Source organism: Nerophis ophidion, linkage group LG13, assembly GCF_033978795.1.
Source record: "Nerophis ophidion isolate RoL-2023_Sa linkage group LG13, RoL_Noph_v1.0, whole genome shotgun sequence".
In the NCBI taxonomy this organism is placed as follows: Eukaryota; Metazoa; Chordata; class Actinopteri; order Syngnathiformes; family Syngnathidae; genus Nerophis; species Nerophis ophidion.
The window spans coordinates 52,148,877-52,172,605 of NC_084623.1; the positions used below are offsets into that span (position 1 = coordinate 52,148,877).

A 23,729-nucleotide genomic window follows, 5' to 3' on the forward strand; every position below is an offset into this window, starting at 1 on the left:
TGAGGTTTTTCTAGGCAGGTGACATACCACGTGTGCAACCTGCATCCTTTGTAATGTGTCTTCTTTGACAACGCAGGAGCGCTGGTGGGTAATAAAGTCAGATGTCCCTTCCACGGTGCTTGCTTCAATGTGAAAACTGGGGATATTGAGGAGTACCCAGGCCTGGACTCCCTTCCTTGCTACAAGGTAAAGCATCGTCTAATTTTCCTGACTGGGCGTGACGCTTGTGCACAATGTAGCATGTGCAGTAGGGAAGGTACTTGCATGGTCCCATTCCTGGGTGGATCTCGCGCGAGCGGAAGAGAGGGGGTTAATCATTTTTGCAATGCAGTCTGCCGAAAATGATGGAAAGCGTCATTCTACATAGCAACTGACGCTGTGGTGGAAGTTGGAATTGCCACAAAATGCATTTTAAGATATTTAACACTCTACTGTAGGGGTGTCAAAGTCAAGGCAATGAATTATCTATGGTCCCCGGGATGATATTTGATTAGTATTAGAAATGGCGACAGCCGCTTGCTGCTGTTTTGCACGCACCGATACTCAATCAATCAATGTTAAAGGTCTGTACAAACCATTACGACTACGACATCCTCGGAAGAACCCACAAAAGGGCAAGGAAAACTCACACCCAGTGGGCAGGGAGAATTCACATCCAGTGGGACGCCAGTGACAATGCTGACTATGAGAAACCTTGGAGAGGACCTCAGATGTGGGCAACCCCCCCCATAGGGGACCGAAAGAAATGGATGTCGAGCGGGTCTAACATGATACTGTGAAAGTTCAATCCATAGTGGCTCCAACACAGCCGCGAGAGTTCAGTTCAAAGCGGATCCAAGACAGCAGCGAGAGTCCCGTCCACAGGAAACCATCCCAAGCGGAGGCGGATCAGCAGCGTAGAGATGTCCCCAACCGATACACAGGCGAGCGGTCCATCCTGGGTCATGACGAGCGGTCCATCCTGGGTCTCGACTCTGGACAGCCACCTATGTCCCCCCCTCCACAAGGGAGGGGGGGACATAGGGGAAAAAAAAAAAGCGGCAGATCAACTGGTCTAAAAAGGAGATCTATTTAAAGGCTAAAGTATACAGATGAGTTTTAAGGTGAGACTTAAATGCTTCTCCCATCAGTGTTGGCGCTAAGAATTTTCTAAATGGAGTCCCGGGGGACCCCATCAAGTCATAAAAATGGGTTCCCACAGTACATTTTTGGGGAACACTTTTTTGTAACCTTTTTGAAAACAAATGACAAATGTATGCATTATCCTCTAATATTTCACATTTTTTATTGTGTTTTAGAAAAAGGTTGTCATATAGTATGTGCCTGCCTTGAATTACTGCCGGGTCAAACTCGCTTCCCAAAAATAATTAGCGCATGCTTAGTATTGCCGCCTGGTCAAACTCGTGACGTCACGAGTGACACTTCCCCTGTCATCATTTTCAAAATGGAGGAGGCTGATTTCAATACCGGTAATTTGAAATTGCATAAAGGGAAGAAGATTAACAGCTATTCAGTAGGATTTAAGGTCCAAGCTTACATCACACTAAAATTTTTACTGCATGCCTTTGGTAAGTGCCGGAGTGAGAAGAGGTTTTAAAATAATTAGCGCATGCTTACTTGTACCGCATGCCTTTGGTAAGCGCAGGAGTGAGAAGAGGTTTTAAATGAATTAACGCCCCGGCGGCAGTTCAAGGAAATACAGTAATACAAAAGTGTCAGGTTCAAACACTGATGACATCTATTAAACAGACAAGATGCAAGGAATCATGCCGAGACAGAGTTAAATTTTAGCCATGAGGAGAGACGTATTGGGCTGTTTACTTAGTTACAGTTTTTTGGATGATTCTATAGGTGTACATTTCAGGGTCATATAGCTTGATACTTGACTCATGTTAACTGTTAGCCTGCTAACTTTAACATGTTAACATGCCAGCTTTTTTTAGCTAATACAATCCAATCCAATCCAATCCACTTTATTTATATAGCACATTTAAACAACAATAACGTTTCCAAAGTGCTGCACAGCCATGTTAAAAACAATATATAAAAAAACAAAACAATATTATGCTCCACCAATGACTGAATAAAAACCATAAATAAATAAATATAAAACCAATTAAAAACAATATAAAAACAAGTATGATTAAAAACTATTTCAAAGGGTAAAATCAATTAAAACAGTAAAATAGAAATCAAAGTGTATAAAAATTGGCCCTAGTGTGTGAATGTGAGTGTGAATGTTGTCTGTCTATCTATGTTGGCCCTGCGATGAGGTGGCGACTTGTCCAGGGTGTACCCCGCCTTCCGCCCGATTGTAGCTGAGATAGGCGCCAGCGCCCCCCGGGACCCCAAAAGGGAATAAGCGGTAGAAAATGGATGGATGAATGGTATAAAAGCAAAAACACAGAGGACAACAGAGGACAGAGGACCACACAACTCACGTAGTGTCAAAAGCCAAAGAATAAAAGTGGGTTTTAAGACGAGACTCCACTGTGGAAGCAGTTTGGACATGGAGGGGCAGAGTGTTCCAGAGCTTAGGGCCGACCACAGAGAAGGCCCTGTCTCCCCTGGTCTTAAGCCTGGTCTTGGGCACCACGAGCTGGAGCTGGCTCTCGGACCTCAGAGCGCGCACACTTCATAGTCATAACTTGGCACTTGAAATATGCAAACTGAAAGCATGCTAAGATGCAAACATTAGCATCCTGACTATTTTTTAGCTAATTTTGTGTTGACATAGCATTCAATATTTACACACAGTTTTCCCCAAAATTGTATATTCTAGGGGCTTCACGGTGGCAGAGGGGTTAGTGCGTCTGCCTCACAATACGAAGGTCCTGCAGTCCTGGGTTCAAATCCAGGCTCGGGATCTTTCTGTGTGGAGTTTGCATGTTCTGCCCGTGAATGCGTGGGTTCCCTCCGGGTACTCCGGCTTCCTCCCACCTCCAAAGACATGCACCTGGGGATAGGTTGATTGGCAACACTAAATTGGCCCTAGTGTGTGAATGTGAGTGTGAATGTTGTCTGTCTATCTCTGTTGGCCCTGCGATGAGGTGGCGACTTGTCCAGGGTGTACCCTGCCTTCCGCCCGATTGTAGCTGAGATAGGCGCCAGCGCCCCCCGCGACCCCGAAAGGGAATAAGCGGTAGAAAATGGATGGATGGATGTATATTCTAGTTAGCGTGCATCAACGCTATATTCATGCCTTTCTTGTTGTTGTTTTGACGCAGGTCAGCGTACAAGACGGAAAGGTGTACGTTTCTATCCCCAAACAGGCAAGTAGCGGCATGGTGAATAGATGAAAATAATCCTGACATATTTTCCTTAAACTCACCTGACGTATATCGACCCCCCAGACCCTGACGTTGACGAGAAGGGTGAAGGAGATGTGTAGCGTTTCAGCGCACGTCAACCACACGATCGTGCTTATAGGAGGGGGTAAGGAGGACCATGCACTTCGGCCTGTAGAGGTATCGGCTACACTTTCTTTGTGTTATGGGTTCAGGCCCTGCTTCTCTGGTGTGTGCTGAGACGTTGCGTCAGAACTGCTACCAAGGTCGGATCGTCATGGTCACCAAGGACACTCTACCGCCGTTTGACAAGCCCAAATTGAGTAAGGTAATGGGAGCTTTTCTTTTGCATTTTATCAAGTCACCGATGCTATCTAATGTTGGTTCCCTCCCACAATCCGAACACATGCATGTTAGTGTTCATCAATCAATCAATCAATGTTTATTTATATAGCCCTAAATCACAAATGTCTCAAAGGACTGTACGAACCATTACGACTACGACATCTTCGGAAGAACCCACAAAAGGGCAAGGAAAACTCACACCCAGTGGGCAGGGAGAATTCACATCCAGTGGGACACCAGTGACAATGCTGACTATGAGAAACCTTGGAGAGGACCTCAGATGTGGGCAACCCCCCCCCCCCCCCCCTAGGGGACCGAAAGCAATGGATGTCGAGCGGGTCTAACATGATACTGTGAAAGTTCAATCCATAGTGGCTCCAACACAGCCGCGAGAGTTCAGTTCAAAGCGGATCCAAGACAGCAGCGAGAGTACCGTCCACAGGAAACCATCCCAAGCGGAGGCGGATCAGCAGTGTAGGGATGTCCCCCACCGATACACAGGCGTTATTGGATATTAAATCAGGGGCACGATGTAGAGACGCTACATAACTTTGAGTGTTTAGTGCCATCTTTCTAGGTGCTAAAAGTTATAGCGTTTTAGAAATTTCACTCATGTTTAAAATAGAGATGTCCGATTAATATCGGACTGCTGATAAATGCTTTAAAATGTAATATCGGAAATTATCAGTATCTGTTTCGAAAAGTAAAATTTATGACGGATTGGTACACGGACGTAGGGAGATATATAGAGCGCCAATTAACCTTTAAGGCACTGCCTTTGGATGCTTGCCCAATCACATAATATCTACAGCTTTTCACACACACAAGTGAATGCAACGCATACTTGGTCAACAGCCATACAGTATAAACAACTTTAACAGTGTTACGAAAATGCGCCACACTGTGAACCCACACCAAACAAGAATGACAAACACATTTCGGGAGAACATCCGCACTGTAACACAACATAAACACAACAGAACAAATACCTAGACCCCCTTGCAACACTAACTCTTCAGGTACGCTACAATATAGACACCACCTACCCCGTAGCACTCCCCCCACCTCAACTGACCCCTGCTCAAATCCCGGCAACCTCAACCTCCTCATGCTCTCTCAGGGAGCGCATGTCCCAAATTCCAAGCTGCTGTTTTGAGGCATGTTTAAAAAAAAAAAAAGCACTTTATGACTCCAATAATAAATATGGCAGTGCCATGTTGGCATTTTTTTTCCAATAACTTGAGTTCAATCAATCAATCAATCAATGTTTACTTATATAGCCCTAAATCACTAGTGTCTCAAAGGGCTGCACAGACCACTACGACATCCTCGGTAGGCCCACATAAGGGCAAGGAAAACTCACACCCAGTGGGACGTCGGTGACAATGATGACTATGAGAACCTTGGAGAGGAGGAAAGCAATGGATGTCGAGCGGGTCTAACATGATACTGTGAAAGTTCAATCCATAATGGATCCAACACAGTCGCGAGAGTCCAGTCCAAAGCGGATCCAACACAGCAGCGAGAGTCCCGTTCACAGCGGAGCCAGCAGGAAACCATCCCAAGCGGAGGCGGATCAGCAGCGCAGAGATGTCCCCAGCCGATACACAGGCAAGCAGTACATGGCCACCGGATCGGACCGGACCCCCTCCACAAGGGAGAGTGGGACATAGAAGAAAAAGAAAAGAAACGGCAGATCAACTGGTCTAAAAAGGGAGTCTAAAAAGGGAGTCTATTTAAAGGCTAGAGTATACAAATGAGTTTTAAGGTGAGACTTAAATGCTTCTACTGTTGATTTATTTTGGAAAACCTTGTTACATTGTTTAATGCATCCAGTGGGGAATCACAACAAAATTAGGTATAATAATGTGTTAATTCCACGACTGTACATATCGGTACCGGTTGATATCGGAATCTGTAATTAAGAGTTGGACAATATCGGAATATCGGCAAAAAAGCCATTATCGGACATGTCTAGTTTAAATGCAAATATAATGTGCAATGCAGGGCCCCACTTTGGGCATTCTTAGTCGAGAGATTTACTTGACGCATACAAATGACTTCTCCTCTAAAGGAGGCACAGCTTTTTTTTCTACCTGTCGCACACACCAGTTACCGGGAGAGATTAGGGGAAAAAAAGTGTTTCAAAGGTTGTTTAGCGAACAGGAAGCGTTATGTCAATTTTCAGATAATACTGAGCAATGAACGAAGAAATAAGCAATCTACCACTTTTTTCTTCCCTGTTGTGAAAAAAAAGAATTGTCGTTTTAAATTTGGTTCAGCATGATTTTTACTGTATTTTCCGGACTATATGCCACACTTGAAATCCTTTTTTATTCTCAAAACTCGACTGTCCACCTAATGTACAGAATAATTATGGTTTTGTTTACCGACTTCAAAGCTATTTTATTTGGTAAATGGTGTAATAAAATGTGTGACCAGTAGATAGATGGCAGTCACACACAAGAGATATGTGTAGACTGCAATATGACTCAAGTAAACAACACCAATATTTTATATGTCACATTGAAAATATGGAACATTACACACGGTGCTCAAAAATCTATCAAAATGTCTTACTACGACTTTGGTCAGCTATGAAGCCGCACCGCTTGATGTATTGTACTGTGCTTCAACATAGGAGTATTATGATCGTGTGTGTATAAGGTATGACATATTATCTGGCATTTGTTTTGCAATATTATGCAAAAGCAACTTCTCTTACCTTCTGGTACCTGTTGATGCGTAATTGGGATCTGCATAAGTCCTGAAAAATTGCGCGCGTCCGCTTTTGTAGTCCGTGTGACACCGTAGTCGATAAGCTTCTTTTTCTCTATCTTCTTGTTATGGGACATTCATCCTCCGCTGTTGCCATTTCTAATATAAAGTAGTGTAAAGTTCTTACTTAAATTTGTCAGTTAACTCGCCATGAAAGTGCTAAAACATACCGGTGTAGTGAGTTTACATTATTCACCCAAGGAACTTTAGTTATTAGAGAGGTTTGGTCGGACGGTTTTTCACGGGACACACTTCCGGCGTTGTTGTTGCACGAGTGCGCCACGAATAAGGAGATGCTGCTCCGTTATTGATTTAAGTAAAGTCGGGATGTTATTAAAACAGTTGGCGCCATCTTTTGACACTTCTTCCACTCCCGTCCTTGCATGCTACACCGCTACAACAAAGATGACGGGGAGAAGACGCTGGCGAAGATAAGCCACGTAAAAATGACCGCCCACGAAACGGCGCATCCTCAAGCAACTGTCAGAAAGCGGCTTAAAGAGGATCTGTAAAACATCATCTGTGCAACATTTTGACCAAAGACCTTTACATGTTATGTGGACCACAAGGAAGTATTTTACATGTAGAAAAAAAAATACTAATATGATTCCTTTAATGCGCCTTACTGTATATATGAAAAAAGATAGATTAGACCAGGGGTGCCCATTACGTCGATCGCGAGCTACCAGTCGACCGCGGGGGGTGTGTCAGTCGATCTCCAGCCAGGCTTTTAAAAAAAATAGACCTAAAAATTAGTGATCATCAATCTTCACCAAGACGTCACTTAAATGACATTCACGGTACCGGAGGGTCTTGTGAGATGACTCTGGCTGCTGCAAGATCATTATTATTGAAATATGACCGAGAGGAAGGCGAGAAACACTTTTTATTTCAACAGACTCTCGCGCCGTACCTTCCGTCAAAACTCTAAAGGCCGACTGGACATTTCCTATCTTCACAATAAAAGCCCTGCTTCATGCTGCCTGCGCTAACTAAATACAGAGTCTCGGAAAACTGGCGCGAACAAGCGATCCCTCAGAAAGCTGGCGTGCACGAGTGATGTGCACGCCAGCTTTCTGAGGGATCGCTTGTTCGCGCCAGTTTTCCGAGACTCTGTATTTTGTTAGTGCAGGCAGCATGAAGCAGGGCTTTTATTGTGAAGATAGGAAATGTGCAGTCAGCCGTTAGAGTTTTGACGGAAGGCACGGCGCGAAAGTCTGTTGAAATAAAAAGTGTTTCTCGCCTTCCTCTCTGTCATTTTTTCATAATAATGAACTGGCGGCAGCCAGCGTCATCTCACAAGACCCTCGGGTGCCGTGAATGTCAATCAAGCAAGCTACGGAATTTGCCGCCAAGGTTTTTCTTGTAAAGTGTATGGAAGCTGGATGAATTAGATGCCAAAAACCAACCACTTTCATGTGGTATTGTACAGAAAGGACAACTTTTTTTCTCCTCCATTTGAAAATGTGGGCGTTATCATCATTTATGTCTGATTCCAATCAATCCAAGTCATCAGAATCAGGTAATACACCAACTTATATTCTTGTCTTTGTGAAAGAAAGACATCTATATGTGTTAAACATGCTTGTATTATCATTAAACACATTTAACTTGTTTACAAAAATGTCTCTTTCATAAATAAATCAATATAAATGATATATATAAATGAGGTAGATCCCTTCGAGTTGGTCAATTGAAAAGTAGCTTGCCTGCAGAAAAAGTGTGGGCACCCCTGGATTAGACAGACCATTTATCGGCAGTACGCTTTATAATCCGGTGCAGCCTACGGTCCGGAAAATACGGTACCACTTTTTTCTTCACTGTTATTCTTTTCAAAAAAAGTCTTAAATGTGGATCACATAGTATTTACTGTTGTAAATACTGTAAATGAGTAAAGCTAACGGAAGCCTTTTTAAAAGTTTGCCCTTTTTTTCCCCAGGCATTGAACGTGGACAGCAGCCAAATCGTCCTGCGCTCCAGTGACTTCTTTCAACAACATGGGATAGAAGTGCGGACACAGCAAGAGGTGATCAAAAGACAAAAAAAAAACAAAGAAAAAGCGTGTGATATTGTGACTTGACGCTGTCAGGTTCAAACACTGATGACATCTATTAAACAAGACAAAGAACCAAGGAATAAAACATCACACATAATGAAATTTGGCTCAATGGAGGAGAGACGTCTGGGCTGTATTCTTGTACAGTCTCCAGCACGCTATGGCGAAAGATTGTACGCCTTTTATTTGGACTTTCCCTGATTACATGGCAACAGCTGTTTCTAAGGGACGGAGGTCGTAAACAGCTATCGCCTTTGGTTACAGAACAGTTCAAAGAAAAGATCGTAAACAGTTCACAGAAAAGGTGTTAAACAGTTCAAAGGCGAGTCAGGTCCTGCTTCCTATTCGCTTTGTAGTTCTCGGGTCAGACAATATCTTTCTGTTGATTACAATACATGAAAGTAACGGAACACCTTCATGTTGCTTCCCATCCTACACAGGGGAGTTTTACAAGCCTTCTGCTTGGTAGGATTAAAGACAGCTTTTGTCTGCTCGCCGGGAACTCATTCAAACACAAAGTTTTGTGATAAATTAGATACAATTATTCTAACAGACGCTCTCTGTGACGCAGGCGCTGACATTAAACACAAGCGATAAAGCAGTGATGATGAAAGATGGCACCTTGCTGCATTACGACCAGGTCCTCATCGCAACAGGCTGCAGGCAAGATGGCGTCTTCCTCAATAAACTGTGTAGATGTACGGTAAATACAACAAAAAAAACACGGCGTCCACAGAGCCAGGCCACTCGGTTGTCCCGGTAGCGAGCTGAAAGGAGTGAAGTTACTGCAGAGTCACGAAGACGCCAAGGAGATCCACACTTCCTGCTTGGGCCGCAAGGTTGTGGTCGTCGGCGCGTCCTTCATAGGTGGACAGGATTTCAAGTTCTATATCTGCTCCTGGATCGCCTCTATGACCGTACTCATTCCTTATATGTCTTTGCAGGTATGGAGGTGGCGTCCTATCTGGCAGACAAAGCGTCCGGTGTGACCGTTGTGGGAACTTCCAGGTATCCTTACGGGCGCTCTCTGGGTTCCCGGATTGGCCAGATGACCATGCAAGTGAGGAACAACGGGGACAGCACAGAATGCCACGTAATCAACGGGTGTTTATTGTCGCTCTCCTTCTTCAAGATGTTGGAGGAACATCACGTGAAGTTCTTCATGGACGACTGCGTCACTGAGATCAGAGGGGAAAGCGGCTCGGTAATATGACTTTTTTTTCATGCTGCTTATTTCAGCTCGGACTTTTCTTTTTGAGGATGCTCGATAGCCTTTGTCAGGTTCAAACGCTTATGACATCTATTAAACAAGAAAAGAAGCAAGGAATTAAACAGAGACAGAATTAAATTTGGCTCAATTGAGGAGAAACGTCTGGGCTGTACTCTTGTACAGTCTCTATCACGCTCTGACAAAAGATTGTACGCCTCCTCTTCTATTTGGACTCTCCCTGATTACATGGCAACAGCTGTTTCTAAGAGACGGGGGTCGTGAACAACCATCGCCTTTGATTACAAACAGTTCACAGAAAAGGCCGTAAAACATCCATCCATTTTCTACCGCTTATTCCCTTTTGGGGTCACAGGGGGCGCTGGCGCCTATCTCAGCTAAAATCGGGCGGAAGGCGGGGTACACCCCGGACAAGTCACCACCTCATCGCAGGGCCAACACAGATAGCCATTCACACTCACATTCACACACTAGGGCCAATTTAGTGTTGCCAATCAACCTATCCCCAGGTGCATGTCTTTGGAAGTGGGAGGAAGCCGGAGTACCCGGAGGGAACCCACGCATTCACGGGGAGAACATGCAAACTCCACACAGAAAGATCCCGAGCCTGGATTTGAACCCAGGACTGCAGGACCTTCGTATTGTGAGGCAGACGCACTAACCCCTCTGCCACCGTGAAGCCCGGTCGTAAAACAGTTCAAACAAAATCTCCTTGGAGCTCTGGCCGGTCCTGCTTCCTCTCCACTTTGTAGATCTTGGGTCAAGACAATATCTTTCTGTTGATTGCAATACAGCAAAGAAACAGAACAGATTCATGTTTCTTCCCATCCTACATGTTGGAGTTTTACAAGCCTTCTTCTTGGTAGGATCAAAGACAGCTTCTGTCTTCTTGCCGGGAACTCATGGCAACACAAAGTTTTGTGATAACTTAGATACAATTATTATGACAGCCTTAGTGATTTGTTGTTTGTTTTGTCTGGTCTTTTCTATTGTTTGCATAAAAAATTAATACTTTTTTAAATAGACGAATGTTTTATATTATTTTTGTCTCTGGAGAAGCCTAATGAGCAGCACAGTACACAAGTAAATATTTTTGAATGAAGTTGTCATCTTGGTTGTCTTTATTTTAACTTAGTGTTTGCCTTAAATACCTTTAACTGAATTCACTAGTTAAATTACAGCCACTGCTCTATGCTTCATAATCCGATTAATCGTTGAGTTGGTCGATGATTAGTCCACTATCAAAATAGTCATTAGTTGCAGTCCTATTTTCAACCTGAATCTATTTTGGCTGTTGGAGGTAAACATTACCTCTTTGCAGGTGAGACAGGTGGTTCTGAAGAGCGGCACGGTTCTGGAAGCAGATGTGGTGATTGCAGGAATAGGTAAGGAATTATTTTTGTGTTGTTAAAGGATACTGTGGAGGGGGGCGTGGTCTGCGGGCCTGCCATGGAGCGAGGTGTGTAAGGACCGGCGTGTGTAAGGACCGGCCTCGAAGCACAGCTGGCAGGTGATTGGATTACCCAGGTGGTGATGATCATCCAATCACCTGCCATATTTGTTAGCAGCAGCCGGGCTGAGACACAGTTGATGGAGTTGGAGTTTGAGCCAGACAACCCACACATGCGCCCGAGACCACGCCGCAAGATGGAGAACAGCCTAAAAAGACTGAAAGGTTTCTGAATAGAGTGCTGACCTGGCGCAATGGTGCATAACAAAAATATTACTGCACCTGACTACCGGGCTCTCAAGAAGGTCTAGCGCGATCAGGGCAACCCACAAGCTGGCAACCTCTACAGATACATATTTTTTTAGGAATACTCAAATGCAAACAATTGCAGGATTTTAAAAATGCAAAAAACCTATTATCGAGTAGAGCTGTCTGGATCTGATATTAATGTTGAATATCGGTCCGATATCAGCAAAAAAACGAAAAACAAGTATCGGATTATATCATCTTGTAACCAAAATGTCTGATATTATCTCTGATGCAAGCAGCGTGTTTACTTGTTAACAGTTAAAGTTAAAATCTAAATGTCCTCTATTGAAGTTTCCCTCTCGTGGGTTCTTCAGACTACCACACACTGCCAGGAGAGCCAGGAATTCCGAGTATAACATTTGTCTTATTTTTAGAAATAGTGCAAGTCCTCCTGCTTTTCAGCACAATATATTTTCCTTCTGCGTCCGCTCAGCAGCACCTCCAACTCCAACTACTCGTCTTATCATGGCTGCTGCTAATAAAGGCGACAAGTGATTAGATAACAAGGCCCACCTGGGCCATCCATGCCCCTGTTGCTGTCTTCGAGGCCGGTCCTGGCAACACCCCGTTCCGCGGTTGGCCCGCAGGCCACGGCCCCCTCCACATCCTCCAATAAGCACACACTTTTTTCTATTTTAGTCAAGTCATTTACAAAAAGGTGACCATGGTAGGTTGTAGGCTACAAATACCTAGCAGCTAAGCACACAATAGCACACAAGCTAGACATACAGTATGTAATAACTGTCCTTCATTGAACAACAACGCAGTGTAAAACCACACATTTGTCAATGTAAACAAGTATCAAATAATTATAGTTGCATATTACTTGCACATACAAAGTCTCCAAGGCAGAAGAGTATTGGAAAGTATCCAGTAACAAACGTGTCCACAGCATTCAACTAAAGGCTGGTACGCACTATAATTTACTGAGTCTGAAAATACTTTTTATCAGTTACAGACCACACACATACAAATAGAAATCAGGCATTGATCAGTTTTTCAGTATGTTCTCAACAAAGTGGCCACAAGCTTCTTAAGTTGTAAATATTGAACTCAGATATTTACAATTGTCATCAGTGACCCGTTTTGGAGCCGATTATCGGGACAAATTAGCGTGTCACTCCCACTGATCAGCGATCACCTTCTGTGTTGCTCGGTTACCAGACAGCGAGTGCCTTTGTTCATGCAACCAACCTTGCTTCGCGGCTTCTGGTTTTCTTCGGACAATGAAGGAAAAAAAAATATTGAATTTTTTTATCCGACACAGTTTTTTAATTGATTGCATGTTATAATATAGTGATGTAAGATTCATATTGTTAAGCCTTAGTAAAAAAACATGTAGCAAATACATCCATCCATCCATCCATCTTCTTCCGCTTATCCGAGGTCGGGTCGCGGGGGTAGCAGCCTAAGCAGGGAAGCCCAGACTTCCCTTTCCCCAGCCACTTCGTCTAGCTCTTCCCGGGGGACCCCGAGGCGTTCCCAGGCCAGCCGGGACACATAGTCTTCCCAACGTGTCCTGGGTCTTCCCCGTGGCCTCCTACCGGTTGGACGTGCCCTAAACACCTCCCTAGGGAGGCGTTCGGGTGGCATCCTGACCAGATGCCCGAACCACCTCATCTGGCTCCTCTCCATGTGGAGGAGCAGCGGCTTTACTTTGAGTTCCTCCCGGATGGCAGAGCTTCTCACCCTATCTCTAAGGGAGAGCCCCGCCACACGGCGGAGGAAACTCATTTCGGCCGCTTGTACCCGTGATCTTATCCTTTCGGTCATGACCCAAAGCTCATGACCATAGGTGAGCATGGGAACGTAGATCGAACGGTAAATTGAGAGCTTTGCCTTCCGGCTCAGCTCCTTCTTCACCACAACGGACCGATACAACGTCCGCATTACTGAAGACGCCGCACCGACCCGCCTGTCGATCTCACGATCCACTTTTCCCCCACTCGTGAACAAGACTCCTAGGTACTTGAACTCCTCCACTTGGGGCAGGGTCTCCTCCCCAACCCGGAGATGGCACTCCACCCTAATTAAAAATAATAAAAAAATATTTTCACATGATTAAAAAAAGTCTGACATTTTTGGGGTTTATTGTATAAGAAATGAAAAAGTTATATCAGGACAACCCTACTTTGAATAACATATGTTGATATGATATTGTCAATATTTTGCTGCCTGTAGATGAACTACGATCAAAGTGTTGGACACGACGTCGGAAATGTGTTGTCATGATCCGTGGTCCGGATCATGTTTAGTTTAGTTATTCTCTGTTAGTTTGGACTCCCTTTGTTGTTTGTGTACCTTTTGTGAGTTAGTTTGGTCACCATGGTAACGTATTAATTTCACCTGCTGCGGGTTCTAGACGCACACCTGTTTTTGTTAATTACTTTCTTATTTAAGCCTGCCTTGTCCCGTCAGTCGGTCTTGGTCCCTTGTTTGCGGTATGCAACTGTTTCGTCGGTATTTACTAGATTTCTTGTTACCTGATCCTGTGCTAGTGTTAGCATTAGCTTCTGTGCTTTCGCCACACGTTTCTTTTCGTCTGTTTTTGTACCAGTGTTTTTGTTATTAAATCATTCTTACCTTTACGTTGTTGTCCGGAGTGTCTATGTTTGCGTTGGAGGAACGATCCCTTATTAAAATGCGACCCACACGTGACATGTGTAAATGAAGTTGTACTTTATATAAGAAAAAAATGGGGCATACAAAACGGTACAAAACGATCCTTTTATCCTGTTATCTGTCGTTCATTCATTCACTCGTAGGCTGTAATGCTCAATCTCAACGACCACAATGCACCTGCTCCCGGTCTTAACATCCGGTTTGCCGCAATAAATTGTGGAACATGCAATATTTCAGTTGACCCTTTGTTAGCCTATGAAGTAGAAAACAACTCAGTTAAGTGTCAAATCTTTAAATTATACATTTAACAATATCTATGCAGAAAGTTAGACACATGATTATGTCGAGATAAAAATGTGAAGAATAATGTCAAGAACAATGTACCTCCATCACACAGTGTGTGTTTTGTAATTGTCTTATTCAATAAAGAAATGCGAAATACAGACTGATTGTGACCAGGAATGTTTTGGTTAAACATTGAGAGTGGCAGTAATACAGCATCAATCACAAAATAAACCATTTTGGAGAGAAACCTTTGACCAATAGACATGAAATACAGGATAGTCCTAGTCTTTATGTTCATAGAAGGTGGGGGTATGGATGTAAAAAGAACCAAGCAGAGCTTTCTCCGCAGGGAACTTATAGAGACAAAACAGTCCAATGCAGGGAAGAGAAGCAATACAGTATAAATCACATGAGGACTGTTTCTTAGACTGAAACTGTTGTTTGACAAGTGATGACTAAAATGTTAATTTTTCCACATGTGTTTGTGTTTCAGGTGTGAGTCCTAATTCAGATTTCCTGTCAGGGAGTGCAGTGAAGGTGGATTCTAGGAGAACAGTCATCGTCGATAAGGTCACTGCAGAGTTCATGGAACTATTGAAAGATGCACGTCGCATATTCTCATGTGCCCGTTCTTCTCTTTAGTTCATGAAGACCAACATGGAGGACGTTTTTAGCGCGGGGGACGTCACCTCCTTCCCACTGACCATTCGAGGCGATCAGATGGTCAATGTCGCTCACTGGCAAATGTCACAAGCCCAAGGTAGGACTTTTGTTCGTGGAGGTCCATTTGTGTCTTTATTACCAAAGCTTTTATTTGACACTGAATTTATGTAACTGAATTTTTTCCCTTTGAATTTTATGAACTGAATTTTTTTTTACATTTAATTATGTTAACAAATTAATTGAAAAAATGTGTTAGCAAAAGGCAAGCATTTAAAAATTCAATGTTTTAAAATTGAGTGTAAAAAAATTGAGTGTAAAAAAACGGGTACAGTAAATCAGTGTTAAAAAATGATGTTGAAAAAATCAGTTTATAAAAATTCAGTGTAAAAAAAAAAAATGTAAAAAAACTAAGTGTAAAAATATCAGTGTATAAAAATTTTGTGTAAAAAACAGTGTATAGAAGTTCGGTATAAAAAAAATTAAGTTAAATAAAAATTCATTTTAAAAATATTCATTGTGGAAAAAAATCAGTGTATAAAAATTCATTGTAAATAAATTCATTGCTAAAAAAAAAAAATCTGCCTGTTTGACACAAGCCCCGCCCACTCTTCCCCACTCTGTGCCCGGTCTTCATGAAGCAGAGCTTCCTATGTCTCTCAAAAGTGCAGATTCTAATCAGTCTAATCATTTCTATAGTTTGAAAATATCCAGCCAGCCGGGATGAAATGTTAATTATGTTGTATTATGCCCAGGTAAAGGGACAAGCTGTAGAAAATGAATGGATGGATAGTTCAGTGAACTGCCTTTTTTATGCTGTTTTGCAAGACCCGTGTCACGTGACTTCAAACCTGACATTGCATTGGCTTACCGGAATTAAGTCTTGCTTTTTGAAGCAGAACATTTTTCGACACTGAATTTTTCAGCACTGAATTTTTTTACGCTGAATTTTTTTACATTTAATTTTTTTACACTGATTTTTATACACCAATTTTTTATACTTTGATTTTTTCAGCACTGAATATTTCTTACACTGAACTTTTCAGCTCAGAATTTTTTTTACATAGATTTTTTTAACAAAATTTTTTTTTTTTTACATACAATTATTTTAATGATTTTTACTCTGATTTTTATACACAGCAATTTTTTAAACACAATTTTTAAACACAGGCATTTTACTAACATTTGTTTTTCAATGAAATTGTCAGCATAATTTGTGGCGACTTGTCCAGGGTGCACCCCGCCTTCCGCCCGATTGTAGCTGAGATAGGCGCCAGCGCCCCCCGCGACCCCAAAAGGGAATAAGCGGTAGAAAATGGATGAATGGATGAATTCAATCCACAAAATTCAAAAGCTAAAAATTAATAAAATTTATACACTGAAGTTTTTTTACTTTTATTTTTTTACACTCATTTTTATAACAGTGATTTTTTTTGTACACCAAATTTTTCTACACTGAGTTTCTATACACTGAATTTTTTTTTTACACTGATTTTTATAACATCTATTTTTATTCATTGATGTTTTATACACCAAATTTTCCAGCACTGTTTTGTTTTACACTGAATTTCTATACACTAAATTTTTCAGCTCTGAATTTTTTTACACTGATTTTTAAAATGCACAGCAATTTTTTACACTGAATTTTAAAACACAAGCATTTTGCTAACATTTTTTTTTTCAATGAAATTGTCAGCATAATTTGATGTAACAAATTCAGTTCACAAAATTAAAACTCTAAAAATACATAAAATTTACACTGAAGATTATGCTGAAGTTTTTTTACACTGGAGTTTTTCACATTACATTTTTTTTTACAGTCATTTTTATAACACTGACTTTTATACATTGATGTTTTATACACCAAATTTTCCAGCACTGATTTTTTTACACTGAATTTCTATACACTGATTTTTTTTACATTTTATTTATTTTACACTGATTTTAATACACATACATTTTTTTACACTGATTTTTATGCACAGCAATTTTTTACACTGAATTTTAAAACACAAGCATTTTGCTAACAATTTTTTTTTTCAATGAAATTGTCAGCATAATTTGATGTAACAAATTCAGTTCACAAAATTAAAACTCTAAAAATACATTAAATTTACACTGAAGATTACACTGAAGTTTTTTTACACTGAAGTTTTTTTACACCGAAGTTTTTCACATTTAATTTTTTTTACACTCGTTTTTATAGCACTGACTTTCATGCATTGATGTTTTATACACCAAATTTTCCAGCACTGATTTTTTTACACTGAATTTCTATACACTGATTTTTTTTTTACATTACGTTTTTTTTAAACTGATTTTAATACACATACATTTTTTATACTGAATTTTTAAACACAAGCATTTTGCTAACAATTTTTTTTCAATGAAATTGTCAGCATAATTTGACGTAACGAATTCAGTTCACAAAATTAAAACTCTAAAAATTCATTCAATTTTTATACATTGAAGATTTTTACATTTAATTTTTTTTACACTAATTTTTATAACACTGATTTTTTATACACCAAATTTATATACACCGAGTTTCTATACACTGAATTTTTTTTACGCTGATTTTTATAACACCTATTTTTATACAATTTTCTAGCACAAATTTTTTTAACACTGAATTTCTATACACTGAAGTTTTTACACTTTATTTTATTACGTTTAAGTATTTTTACACTGATTTTAATACAGAGCAATATTTTACACTGAATTTTTAAACACAAGCATTTTGCTAACGTTATTTTTTTCAATTAAATTGTCAGCAAAATTTGATGTAACGAATTCAGTTCACAAAATTCAAATGCTAAAAATTCATTACATTTTTATACCCTGAAGTTTTTTTACACTGATGTATTTTACATTTAATTCTTTAGAACACTGATTTTTTTATACACCAATTTCTTCTACACTGACTTTCTAAACATTGAATTTTTTTACACTGAATTTTTTTTACATATAATTTGTTTTACACTGATTTTTATAACATCTATTTCTAAACATTGATGTTTTATACACCAAATTTTCCAGCACAGATTTTTTTACTCTGAATTTCTATACACTGAATTTTTTTACAATGAATTTTTTTACATTTATTTTTTTTTACACTGACTTTAATACACAGAATTTTTTTACACTGAATTTTTAAACACAATCATTTTGCTAACAATTGTTTTTCAATGAAATCATCAGCATAAATGTATGTAACATATTCAGTTCACAAAATTGAAATGCTAAAAATTAATTTAATTTTTATACCCTGAAGTTTTTTTACGGATGTATTTTACATTTAATTTTTTAAAACACTGATTTTTTTATACACCAATTTCTTCTACACTGACTTTCTATACATTGAATTTTTTTACACTGAATTTTTTTTTACATATAATTTGTTTTACACTGATTTTTATAACATCTATTTCTAAACATTGATGTTTTATACACCAAATTTTCCAGCACAGATTTTTTTACTCTGAATTTCTATACACTGAATTTTTTTACAATGAATTTTTTTACATTTATTTTTTTTTACACTGACTTTAATACACAGAATTTTTTTACACTGAATTTTTAAACACAATCATTTTGCTAACAATTGTTTTTCAATGAAATCATCAGCATAAATTTATGTAACATATTCAATTCACAAAATTGAAATACTAAAAATTCATTCAATTTTTATACCCTGAAGTTTTTTTACGGATGTATTTTACATTTAATTTTTTAAAACACTGATTTTTTTATACACCAATTTCTTCTACACTGACTTTCTATACATTGAATTTTTTTACACTGAATTTTTTTTACATATAATTTGTTTTACACTGATTTTTATAACACCTATTTCTAAACATTGATGTTTTATACACCAAATTTTCCAGCACAGATTGTTTTACTCTCAATTTCTATACACTGAATTTTTTTACATTTATTTTTTTTTACACTGACTTTAATACACAGAATTTTTTTACACTGAATTTTTAAATACAAGCATTTTGCTAACATTTTTTTCAATGAAATCATCAGCATACATTTATGTAACATATTCAGTTCACAAAATTCAAACCCCAAAAATTCAGTCACATAAATTCATCCATCCATCCATCCATTTCCTACCGCTCGTCAGTGTCCAATAAAAGCTTCCGTAATAAACGCACAAATTAACCTCCATATTTGTTGGCCTTTTTGATGAACCCAAAAATGGATCTCGCGTTGTGTCTTTTCTCAGGAAGGGTTGCCGCTCTCAATATGTTAAATAAACCAACCAAAATGGAGTCGGTGCCTTTCTTCTGGACTGTGTTGCTTGGAAAGAGCATCCGATACACAGGTAGACGTCTTTTAACTCTTCCAATGCACTTTCAGATTTTCAATCTTGTTTTGTTTCCGTAGGGTACGGTGAAGGCTACACCGAAATCATCTTCAAAGGCAACGTGGAGGAGAGAAAGTTCCTGGCGTTTTATATCAAGTAAGCACGTGCGCTGGCGGACGGCGACGCCGTGTGTCGTGTTCAACTCCCTGTTTGCCCTGCGTCCGCAGAGACGAGGCGGTGGTGGCGGCGGCCAGCCTTATGTTCGACCCCGCCGTGGCTCAGCTGGCGGAACTGATGGCAACAGGCCAGCGCGTGACAAGAGCTCAGGCTCAGTGAGTTCATTGCACACAGACCACAACACAACAGTTAGTTTCAGTTTATTGCAAACATGCATATAATACAATTACAATGTAATGCATCACACGTTTCCACTTGTTTTTTTAACAGCACGACCGAAAATGAGTAGGAAGAAGCAGAGTTTAGTTAATCCTACCCCTTTTAATATAATGGCAGTTTTATCCCATTTCCTTTGTTGTCTGTAACAGAACAGTTAATAAATAAATTAGTAATACATTCCTATACAATTAGGAAGTAAACAAATATTAAATACTTGAATAAATATTAGATACATAAGCATCCATCCATCCAGCCATTCTCTACCGCTTATTCTCTTTTGGGGTCGCGGGGGGCGCTGGCGCCTATCTCAGCTACAATCGGGCGGAAGGCGGGGTATACCCTGGACAAGTCGCCACCTCATCGCAGGGCCAACACAGATAGACAGACAACATTCACACTCACATTCACACACTAGGGCCAATTTAGTGTTGCCAATCAACCTATCCCCAGGTGCATGTCTTTGGAGGTGGGAGGAAGCCGGAGTAGCCGGAGGGAACCCACGCATTCACGGGGAGAACATGCAAACTCCACACAGAAAGATCCCGAGCCTGGATTTGAACCCAGGATTGCAGGACCTTCGTATTGTGAGGCAGACGCACTAACCCCTCTGCCACCGTGAAGCCCATACATAAACATATACACAATAATTCAAATTTTCATGAATAAATAGCTAAGTAATTTGCCTAGAGTGGGGGTCGGCAAACCACCCTAGTGGCTCCCTGGAGCTTTTTAAAAATGTATGAAAATGGGAAAAATTTATTTTTTTTGTATTTATATTGTTTCTGTAGGAGGACAAACAAGACACAAACGTTCTTAATCGACAGAAATCCCTCTGTTTATGTTAAACATGCTTCACTGATGAGAGTATTTGGCGAGCGCTGTTTTGTCCTACTAATTTCAGCCGACTTTGAACTCACCGTACATTTTTTACATGTACAACTTTCTCCGACGCTACCAGAGAAAGACGTGTTTTTTATGCCACTCCTTCTTTGTCTCATTTTGTCCACCAAACGTTTTATACTGTGCGTGACTGATAACATAATTATAACACTTACATAAGACTTTTAAAGTTTTAAAGTAATTTTGATAGTAGGAAATACGACAGTATTACACCAATTCTCAAGTCCCTTCACTGGCTTCCTGTCCTACTTAGGATGGAATACAAAGTCTCCCTACTAACCCACCCGTGCCTGCATGGAAATGCCCCTTTCTACCTCAAAGAACTACTCACCCCCAAATCCTCCACACCAGTGGTCCCCAACCACCGGATTGGTACCGGGCCACAGAAGAATTTTTAATTATTATTATTATTATTTTTTTTATTAAATCAACATAAAAAACACAAGATACACTTACAATTAGTGCACCAACCCCAAAAAACTCCCTTTTTCATGACAAAAATTTTTTTTTTTCATTAATAAAAAATTATTCTGCGGCCTGGTACCCCCCCAAACCCCGCCGGACCGCGGGACAAATTATCAAGCGTTAATCGGTCCGCAGCTACAAAAAGGTTGGGGACCACTGCTCCACACGACACCCCAGCTCCAAACAGGCTAACCTCCAAGGACAAAGCTATGAACTATAGGAGACCGGGCTTTCTGCTCCGCCGCTCCCAGTTTGTGAAATGCTCTCCCTGACCACTTGAGGGCACCACAGACTGTGGACGCTTTTCAAAAGGCTTAAAATCCCTTCTTTTTAAAAAAGCATTTTTATTGATATATGCATACTAGTTCTAGCTATTACGTTGTTCTAGTTTTTATTTTTTTTATTTTTATTATCTTTTTATTATTATTATTATTATTATTATTATTGATACACTGTAGCACTTTGAGGTTGTTTGCTCAATGTAAAGTGCTTTTTACAAATAAAATCATTTATTATTTATTATTAGGCTAATATAGTTAACTTAGACACTTCCATCATGTTTTGCCGTCATTATAACACTTATATAAGGCTTTTATTTGTTTTGTGGCCCCAGACAGATTTTTCTTTTGTATTTTTGCACCAATGTGGATTGCCGACCCCTGGCCTAAACCCCTTCGGTCTGTAAAATTGTCAATTTATGATTTTATGGATGTAAAATTGTTTTTGTTCATTTTTTTGACCACTGACCGAAGAAATAATAATAAACTAAACTTTTTCGTTTCTTTATGCAGATGTGAAGACCTGAGTTGGCTGCAAGGTTTCTGATTGGCCTCTTACTACAAAGGATACAGTCTTGATCCTGTTTCCTGCCACTCTTTTGCACTATGCTTGTATAATATTCTTTCTGAAGATGCACTGTGGGTACGAAAAGGTCTGATAAAACGAGAAACATGCAAATAAGGATTTTGTTTACATTTATGCTATGCTTGAACTCAATTCATGATAACGCTGATTATTTCAAAATAAAAACATCACGTATACTTAAGTTGTAAACTGCTTCCATATCGCAGTGAGCGCTATGTTGTGCTTATTTATTTTAGAGACATTGCTCCACTCAGGCTATGCTCTTGGTTTATTTTTTTCATGTCTATTTTGGTGCTGTTCATCACTGTTTTATATCAACGGTATGTCCTTAGCAAATGTATTTTAATACAAATAACTCATTATAGTGTCTATTTCTAAGATTATAGTTGTTTTGCTGTTCTTCTTTCACATTTTATGTTACAACCTTATTCCAGAATGTAATAGATTCATTTTTGTCCTCAAAATTCTTGACACAATACCCCATAATGACAATGTTTTTTGTTTTTTTTTGCAAATGTATTAAAAATAAAGACTCGCATATGCATAAGTGTTCACAGCCTTTGCTCAATACTTTTTTGTTGCACCTTTGGCAGCATTAACAGCCTTTTTTATACGATGCCACAAGCTTGGTGCCTCTGTGCAACACCTCTAAAGCTCTGTCAGGTTGGATGGGAAGCGTTGATTTTCATCCAGGATGTCTATGTGCACCTTAAGTGACGTATTGACAGTTTAATTGATGATGGTAAGGAGCAGTTTTCACTGCCAGGCTCCACCTACTATGAATGGGTACAAGTAGGTATTGACCCATACAGCATGACAGTGTTATTATCATTGGTACCAATTAGGATAAAAGACCTGAAGTTGGGGAGCCGAATTATTCAAGTTTTGTGTTGTTTATCTGCTTTAATCGCATAATTACACAGTATTCGGACATCTGTGTTGCTGAATCTTTTGCAATTTGTCTAATTGATAATGGAGAAATCAAAGAAGAAAGACGTAGGTGGGAAGCGGTGTATTGCGGCCGCCTTTAGCCACGCAAACACAGCCAGCTTTTCCTTGTTTACATTCTTAAAAGCTGATAGTGAAGCTTTACTATGGAACAGAGTGGTCAAGCGAACATGGTTCCTTACCACATTTCAACCGGCAGGTTTCGGTGAGAAAATGGTGGTATTAAGTCGGCTCTTACCGTAGTTATGAGACGAGAGCTTGCGTCGTGCCTCGCCTCCTGCAGCTGCGGACTCTCTTGCCTCCTCCCAACGACCGCCCCCGACCGTCGGATGCCTACACCGTGGAGGAAGGGGAAAAAAATAAAAATCTTGCCTCGTCGAGAAACGTGGCTTCCATCGAAGACACTGGCGGTCACCACACCCGCGGCCACACCCCTCCGACTTTCAGGTACAACCATATAATCTCACTAAAACACTAGCAACACAATAAGCAGATAAGTGCCCATCCAGCCATCCATTTACTACCGCTTATTCCCTTTTGGGGTCGCGGGGGGCGCTGGCGCCTATCTCAGCTACAATCGGGTGGAAGGCGGGGTACACCCTGGACAAGTCGCCACCTCATTGCAGGGCCAACACAGATAGACAGACAACATTCACACTCACATTCACACACTACGGCCAATTTAGTGTTGCCAATCAACCTATCCCCAGGTGCATGTCTTTGGAAGTGGGAGGAAGCCGGAGTACCCGGAGGGAACCCACGCATTCACGGGGAGAACATGCAAACTCCACACATAAAGATCCCGAGCCTGGATTTGA

General features: G+C 40.3%; 1 protein-coding gene across 1 annotated transcript in view; it reads left to right on the forward strand.

Annotated features, from left to right (window-relative positions):
- The window catches only part of aifm4 (apoptosis inducing factor mitochondria associated 4), a 25,572-nt gene extending 3,057 nt beyond the window's left edge, over nt 1–22,515 (forward strand). The window contains exons 4-19 of the mRNA XM_061919183.1: nt 77–186; nt 3,228–3,272; nt 3,354–3,435; nt 3,503–3,615; nt 8,350–8,436; nt 9,038–9,129; nt 9,203–9,333; nt 9,411–9,526; nt 9,599–9,670; nt 11,016–11,079; nt 14,854–14,930; nt 15,003–15,120; nt 19,258–19,356; nt 19,419–19,494; nt 19,566–19,670; nt 21,891–22,515. Of these exons, the coding sequence (XP_061775167.1) occupies nt 77–186; nt 3,228–3,272; nt 3,354–3,435; nt 3,503–3,615; nt 8,350–8,436; nt 9,038–9,129; nt 9,203–9,333; nt 9,411–9,526; nt 9,599–9,670; nt 11,016–11,079; nt 14,854–14,930; nt 15,003–15,120; nt 19,258–19,356; nt 19,419–19,494; nt 19,566–19,670; nt 21,891–21,924 (1,421 nt within the window). The 3' untranslated portion in view covers nt 21,925–22,515. The remainder of the gene's footprint in view (nt 1–76; nt 187–3,227; nt 3,273–3,353; nt 3,436–3,502; nt 3,616–8,349; nt 8,437–9,037; nt 9,130–9,202; nt 9,334–9,410; nt 9,527–9,598; nt 9,671–11,015; nt 11,080–14,853; nt 14,931–15,002; nt 15,121–19,257; nt 19,357–19,418; nt 19,495–19,565; nt 19,671–21,890) is intronic.
- Nucleotides 22,516–23,729: the final 1,214 nt, after the last annotated feature.